The sequence below is a fragment of the Gobius niger genome (assembly GCF_951799975.1).
Source record: "Gobius niger genome assembly, chromosome: 9".
NCBI classification, from domain to species: Eukaryota; Metazoa; Chordata; class Actinopteri; order Gobiiformes; family Gobiidae; genus Gobius; species Gobius niger.
This window is the reverse complement of record NC_136860.1, coordinates 31100394-31108701: the sequence shown is the minus strand read 5'-3', so window position 1 is coordinate 31108701 and position 8308 is coordinate 31100394. Positions and strand designations below refer to the sequence as shown.

Below are 8308 nucleotides of genomic sequence, written 5' to 3'. Positions count from 1 at the left end.
TGACGTCACCTAGACAGTCGAGCAGGGGTGTCAGGGGGCTGTGGTCATTCTTGGCAATGGGCATGTAAATTTGACAGTCATCTGCATAAAAGTGGTAAGACATGCCATGCTTCTTAAAAATCTCTCCAAGTGGGAGGAGGTAAAGAGCAAAAAGAATGGGTCCCAGGATAGATCCCTGGGGGACTCCACAGTGAAGCGGGGCAGAAGATGAAGTGGAGTCCCCCAGCCTGACGGAGAATGACCTCTCCGACAGGTAGGACCTAAACCACTCCAACGCGGTCCCCCTGACACCCACACGATCTCTTAGGCGATCTAAAAGAACTGTGTGGTCGACTGTGTCAAAAGCAGCCGTCAGGTCTAAAAGCACTAAAATGGCAGAGCCTCCAGAATCAGTCATTAAAAACAGGTCATTAAAAACCTTTAAAAGTGCAGATTCAGTACTGTGCAAAGCTTTGTAGCCTGACTGATATAGGTCTAAAGTGCCATTTTCATCTAAAAAAGGTTGCAACTGTGCAAAAACGCATTTCTCTAAGATTTTCGATACCAGGGGTAGTTTGGAGATTGGGCGATAATTTGCCAAATTTGCAGGATCAAGGCTAGGCTTTTTAATCAAAGGCTCAACAACAGCTGTCTTACAAAAGGAGGGGACAATGCCAGAAGCTAAGCTGCTGTTGATGATGTCCCTAACAGAAGAGCCAATGGTGTCCCAAACCTCTTTAAAAAAGCGAGGAGGGACCGGGTCTGTGGGACAGGAGGAGGGTTTAAGTTTTTTAACTATCCCGGTGAGCACAGACAATGACACAGACTCAAACTGACAAAAAACAGCTGAGCATTGAGTGGATACAGAACTCCACAATGAAGAGGGACATATGTTGGCCCTAATATACCGGACTCTGTGGTTTCCCTGGACGGATTTAAACTCGCGCGCGCAGACCGGTGTGTGGAGGGGAGCGGGAAGAAGAAAGGCGGTGGAGTAGCTGTGTTTGTGAATGAGAGATGGTGCCACCCCGGACACGTGCACGTGAAAGAACAGATATGCACCCGGGACCTGGAGATGATCGTCGTCAGCATGAGGCCTAGGTATCTACCGAGGGAGTTTTCACACATGGTGGTGTTGTGCTTGTATATCCCCCCCTCGGCCGACGCCGCCGCAGCCTGTGAGCGCATCCACAGTACCGTGACCCAGACCCAGATGCGTCACCCCCGCGCCCTGCTGCTCATCACCGGTGACTTTAATCACGCCTCTCTTTCTGCCACTATCCCCACACTCACGCAGTATGTTAAGTGCCACACAAGGAACAATAAGACCCTGGACCTTCTGTATGCTAACGTGAAGGGCGCTTACACCTCTGCCCCCCTCCCCCCGCTCGGACGCTCAGACCACAATCTCGTCCTACTGCGGCCGGATTACACACCCAGGGTGCGAAGGGAGCCAGCACAGAAGAGGTCTGTGAAAGTGTGGAGTGAAGAGGCTGAAGAGAGACTTAGGGACTGTTTCCAGACCACAGACTGGAACATGATCTGCAGCTCTCATGGAGATGACATCGACGGCCTGACCCACTGCATCACAGACTACATCAACTTCTGTGTGGAAAACACTGTACCGACCCGGAAGGTACGGTGTTTCTCCAACAACCACCCCTGGGTGACCCCTGAACTTAAAGCCCTCCTGAACCAAAAGAAAAGGGCTTTCAACTCAGGGGACAGAGAGGAGCAGAGGAGAGTCCAGCACGAACTCCAGTGGAGGATCAGGAAGGCCAAGAAGGACTATGGCGAGAAGCTGGAGCAGAAGCTGGCGCAGGGCAACGCACGGGACGTGTGGAGGGGACTGAAGAACATCTCCGGTTTTGGACAGAGTGCCAGAGGGACAGCTGATGGAGACCAGCGCGGGGCGGATGAATTCAACCAACATTTCAACCGGTTTGATTCTCCCCCCACTCCCTCCTCTTCACGCGTCTCCAGCACAGTGGACACTGCCCCCCTCCCCCGACCACCTTCACCTGCCTCCAGCCCCCCTGCACCCACGTCTCCAGCCCCCATCATACGGACTTCCTCTAGCACCTGCCCCACCCCCGGCAGTCCACCCCCACACCGGTCCCCCCCTCACTCCCCCCTCTCCATCACACCGGACCAGGTGAGGAGGGAGCTGAGGCGACTGAAGCGGGGGAAAGCTGCAGGACCAGATGGCATCAGTCCCAGGCTGCTGAGGACCTGCGCAGACCAGCTCTCCGAGGTCCTCTGCCACATCTACAACCTGAGCCTCAGCCTGGAGAAGGTCCCCGTCCTGTGGAAGACCTCCTGTCTGATTCCAGTTCCTAAAACAGCGCACGCCAGGGAACCGGCCCACTACAGACCAGTCGCCCTGACCTCCCACCTGATGAAGACGATGGAGCGGCTCATCCTCACCCACCTCCGCTCTGTGGTAAGCCCCACCCTTGACCCGCTGCAGTTTGCTTACAGACCCAACATCGGAGTGGAGGACGCTGTCATCTACCTGTCGGAGCGGGCGCTCACGCACCTGGAGCACGCCGGGAACGCTGTGAGGGTCATGTTCTTTGACTTCTCCAGTGCCTTCAACACCATCAGGCCGGCGCTGCTGCGGGGGAAGCTGGAGGACGCGGGAGTGGATGAACATCTCACCGCATGGACCATCGACTACCTCACGGACCGACCACAGTATGTGCGGCTGCGCAGCTGTGAGTCTGAGGTGGTCGTCTGCAGCACTGGGGCCCCTCAGGGCACCGTCCTCTCACCGTTTCTCTTCACCATCTATACATCGGACTTCATATACAACACGGACAGTTGTCATCTCCAGAAGTTCTCCGACGACTCCGCCATCGTGGGCTGTGTGTCTAAGGGGAACGACCTGGAGTACCGGTCAGTCATCCTAGACTTTGTGGACTGGTGTGAGCGCAACCACCTGTGCTTGAACATCAGTAAGACGAAGGAGATGGTGATCGACTTCACGAGGAAGCCACTGCCGCACACACCGCTGAACATCCAGGGGGAGGACATTGAGGAGGTGGACAGTTTCAAGTACCTGGGTGTTCACCTCAACAATAAACTGGACTGGTCCCACAACACCAACGCCCTGTACAAGAAGGGCCAAAGTCGCCTCCACCTTCTGAGGAGACTGAGGTCGTTCGGAGTGAGCAGGCCTCTGCTCAGGACTTTTTATGACTCTGTGGTGGCCTCTGCTCTCCACTACGCTGCAATGTGCTGGGCCCCGGGCAGCACAGAGCGGGACAAGAACAGACTGAACAAGCTGGTCAGGAGGGCCAGCTCCGTCCTGGGCTTCCCCCTGGACTCTGTGGAGGAGGTGAGGGACAGGAGGGTGTTAGCCAAGCTCACCTCCATCATGGACAACACCTCCCACCCACTGCACGGGACTGTAGAAGAGCTGAGCAGCTCTCTCAGTGGCAGACTGAGACACCCTCAGTGCAGGACGGAGCGCTACCGCAAAGCCTTCATCCCCACTGCTGTCAGACTGTACAATAAGACTGTGAAGTAACGCCGACTGTAACAAGTGAATTTCTCCTTTGTGAGATTAATAAAGGTTTATCTTATCTTATCTTAATAGCAGCAACCTTGTCATTAAAAAAGGAGAGGAATTTTTCACAAGTTTCACTTGTCATCTCCAATGAAGTGGACGGACTCGGATTAAAAACAGAACCAATCAAAATTAAGTTTGAGAAATACTGAGTTTTTTCAGCTTTAACAACACTTTGATAATTTCTCCAGCACTCTCTAAGAATCTGGTGTGAAACCTCCAAATGATCCTTCTTCCACCTTCGCTCCGCCCTCCGACACTCACGCCGAGCTATGCGCGTAGTGTCATTGAGCCACGGCTCCTGCTTAGGTTTAGGACATAAGGCTTTGAGGGGTGCAACACTGTCCAGGACTTCAGAGCAGGTGGAAATAAAAGAGTTCATCAATTGCTCCGTGTCCATAAATGGAGCGGAGTTTAGATGATCCACAGGCGATTCAGTAAAAAGAGGAGAAAAAGCAGCGGCTGTGTCAGGCTTAATAACACGCCCATAGCGCACGCAAGACGGCTTCACCTCCAAGTCCAACATAAAATCAAACATGACAGGGCTGTGGTCAGAGAACACAGCATCCCCAACAACGACATTGTTAACAGGAAAACCACAAGACAACACGATGTCTAGCGTGTGCCCGTGCACTTGCGTTGGGCCAGTGACATGTTGCGTCAGATTAAAAGCTTCCACCAAGTCCAAAAACTCTCTGGCCATGGGCTTAGAAGGGCAACATACATGCACATTAAAATCTCCGACAATTAAAACCCTGTCATAACGCGTGAGCACACAAGAAACAAATTCATAAAAGTCTCTAATAAAATCCTTGTTGTGCTTCGGTGGTCTGTAAATGACAGCGCACAGTACTGGGTTAGCCTGTCGCAGCTCAAAACAGCTCAGTTCAAATGAAGAGAAAGACCACTATGGCAACAGTATAGGTCCAAAATGTTACGCAGTGTCCCTTTAAGTGGACTGCTTTTACACACACAATATCTGACCTTGTATTTAGTAGCCGTGGCCTCTCACCTACAATATAGAAGTGACTAATGTATATGGCACAAAATAAAGATCAGATTCAACCATTTTATGCACTTGTTTTTTAAATATCTCTAAAATGTTAAATTGAAAACAGTCCATAAAAATCAAAAGATCACATTCGTATATTAATAAGTTGGCATTAATTTCAAGATGAATGTGTAAAAAAAATGCTGAAATACTTTTCTATTTTCAACTTTTTTATTCAAAGAGATCAAACAAAATGGTGAATTCGAGAACTCTCTTAAAACTTGAAATTGTTCATGTATAGCAAATCATCTGCTTTTCTTTTTCTTATCTCAACCAGACAGAAATAAGATCATTTAGAAATAAGATCATTTCACAACATATTCATGCACAGCTGATTGGCACGAGTCACTAAAGACACAAAATGAGTCTCTAGTTTTAACATGACACTTGTTCTGTGAGTGCATGTCCATGATTTAAACAAAACAACGCGGAAAGCATCGATTTATGGTTGTTTTTTGATCAATAAAGAATAAACGTTTATTGCTTGATTATAGATTTAAACACAGCAAGAAATGAACACATAATAAAGACTTTCCTTAATGTCATGAGGACAATTGTATTTTATTAAGGTGTATAATCTCTCAGGGTTTGGGCTTTATTATAATAGAGCCCAAATTTTCACATGTGGCTTTGACCATTGAATAGACCTTTTATCATTTAAGCAATAGTATAGAAAGTTATCCAGGATCATCTGATTTCACAGAATAGCACAAGAACTATAAGGTTTCCTTTACAGTTTTCTTTACAGCTTCAGAAAACGTATTTACTTGTTGAAGCAATTTTGTCACTGCAGCAAGATACACAACAGCCTTTTTAATCTCGTCTGTGGTCGGTAGGTTTTGCCAAATCCAATCTGCTCCATTCTGTACCCCCAGCATCACCCACTCACCGACCTGTGGCCACGGGACAGGTGCATATAAAAGACCTCCCACTGCAGCTACACCCAGGATGGCAGCGACCTGGACTTCACGTGGAACTTCTCTGAAGTTCAGAGGGGGCAGGTTCAGAGTCTGAACCGGCTCCACCGAGATCTGTTCTGCAGCAGGTCAGTGGTGAAGTATGAACCGCTGTTTGCAGCCACTGCCTGGTCGATGGTGTCGAGCAGATCTTGGACTTGGTTTTGGTTGTTTCGGTAAATCTCCCACTGGTTTCTCCAGTATCGATTATCGACCACATGGCAGCGGCTTCCACATTTCTGAAGGAGATCTCTCAGAGCCTTATTCTCATGAGCCCAATCTTCGATCCTCATACCGGGGGGAAGTTGGTCTCCGTGAGTGAACACCTCAGTTGTGAATCTTAAGGCTTCAGGTGAAAAGTATTGCAGGATTAAATTAACCACAGCCTGTTCTAGTGCTGTGTACTTCCCCACCTTCAGGACCAGGAGGAAGGCGTGGAGTCCCGGGGCGCTCTCTTCCAGGAGGTGCATGATTTCTGAACCAAAAGTGGAGCTGTTTGGGTCGGTGTCAAAAAGCCCTGGGGTGTCGATGAGAGTCAGGACCATCCCATGGACTGATCTAGTGACAGACTTACAGACACTGGTCCCGGAGTTTGGGGAGTCGCTCACTGTAAACACACGATCATCACTGAAGATAGTGTTGGCCAGGCTGCTTTTTCCTGACCCAGTTTTCCCCAGGAGGAGAACACGCCTTGTGTCTGCAAAACAATAAACAGTAATAGATTGATTAACACATGCTGGACTCTCCTGGAACTTCACATCAATTCAAGATTTTTAAATTACGTGACGGAAACATTTTTATAATAATTTGTAACGTTTTAATTAGTTTAATGGTTAAATATCATAAAATCCAAATGACCAAATATCGACCAACATTTTGAATCAAGATTGATGACCACAATTTCACTGGTCACAGTCTGGAGCAAACACATGTGACTGTGGTTGAGGAGTTCATCATTTACCCTTCATGTGATTGTTTTTAGCCTCTGTTTGCACAAACTAAATCTGAAACAACGTGGCATTTCTCCTGCAAAACCGCTCACCTCTAAAACCAAGAATTTAACCAGACCAGATCTAAAAACATCATTGGCTTTTTACTGGTAAGTCACATCACGTGAGATTCCAAAGGTTGAAAAGTTTATCTGAAAAGTGCAGACCCACCCTTTCTAAACCAAGCTCACTTTATTACTTTCAAAGTAACATTTCTCAGCAATAATGGCCAATATGTTGAACCACTAACTCATCTACAGATTTTGGTCAATTTAAAGCTTAGCCTCGATTTCCAAGCTAGACTTTCATGTTGTTTTTTCCCCTTTAGTCAATAATTGAATTGATTTATAATGACGATAAGTTTGTGTACAATGTAACAGGCGACTGAACCACGCTCTGTTAGCTCTCTCTCTCTCTCTCTCCCCCTCTCTCTCTCTCTCTCTCTCTCTCTCCCTCTCTCTCTCTCTCTCTCTCTCTTCTCTTTGCAACTAACAACAACTTAATAAACATTAAAGAATAGAATTATAAGTTGATGCTTTAACATTTTCCAAACATTTCTCGGTTTGTGGCTTTGTTTTCTCTGACAGCAGAAAGAGAAAACACATCAATAAAGAAACTGTAGCCACATAGCTAATATCAGGTGGAATAACGGAGGATTCCTGCACGAGTTTGACTTACCTGCCATCCTGTCGATGAAGCAAAGGCTTTGAGAACAAGGCGTCCTCCGCGCTCTGCAGGTGCAGAGGTTTCACTTTCCATTTTACACACATTGTGGATCATTGACTGGACTTTAAGTTGCTCAGCGTTAAACAGTTTCCCACTGCAGTGGCTCCTTCACTGTGTTTCATTTGCAAACTCTTTCCTAATTCTTAAAACTGCTTTTGTTGCCATCCTATTTTCTACACTTTGCTTTTGCACATTTTCCACACACTTTTACAAAATATCTGACCTTGGCCTAAGTCGCCTAAAACCTAAAACACTGGATCAAAACAGTTCAATTGTTGGACTAAACTTCTAAACGTCTAAAATCTTTTATATTTGGTCTACGTCTAAATCTGAGTGTAAACCAGAGTAAAAAAAAATATTTAATTTTAGTCGTAGCCTTTTTTCTCAATAATGTCATTTAGTTTTAGTAACATTTTTAAGTAACTGTACTTCTTAGAGTAGTTTTATCACATGGTACTTTTTACTACTTGAGTGATGCTATAATGTAGTAACTGTACTCTTATTTGAGTAAAAAAAAGTTACTCATTGTTTATTTTATTTACTGTTTATTTATTTTAAAGTAAGTAAATATTTTGGCTCCTCCCGACTTCTGGCCAAGACAAGTCACATATTTAAACGTTGCTCCTGGAGCTTCTCCCGCAGGTGGACAATAAGCTCAGACCTGACATGAGCTTCTTTCACTTCTTTCACAATTCTTTCTCTCTAAAGAAGTTAGTCCTTTCCTTTCATATTTATTTCCTCCATAGTTTTAGTCTCATTAACGGCTTTTAATTTCGTTTTAGTCTAATATTAGTATAATATTACTTTGACTAAAATTATGACAAAAAATAATAAAGTAGTTGAAATAAATTATCTACATGATTCCGGGAAACTCGAGTTGTGTTTCTCAAACTCCAGTTTCTCCTACAACTAAAACATGTACAATAGCTCAGGATGTATGATGTTTGAGTGACTGATGGTCAGAGGGACCGAAGGCGCAGATGTGCAGTCGCGCTTCTGTCAGTCTTGCCCCAGGGGTAACCATGGCAACATAGTT

The 8308-nt window shown here is 46.4% G+C and overlaps 1 protein-coding gene across 1 annotated transcript; it reads right to left on the bottom strand.

Moving 5' to 3' along the window:
* Positions 1 to 5604: 5604 nt before the first annotated feature.
* On the bottom strand, positions 5605 to 7231 carry LOC306967603 (GTPase IMAP family member 7-like; the record flags this gene model as incomplete). The annotated part of the gene is made up of 2 exons (XM_079562685.1): positions 5605 to 6254; positions 7225 to 7231. The coding sequence occupies 2 exons, from the start codon at positions 7229 to 7231 to the stop codon at positions 5605 to 5607; spliced, it is 657 nt and encodes a 218-aa protein (XP_079418811.1).
* Between the last annotated feature and the right edge of the window lie 1077 nt (positions 7232 to 8308).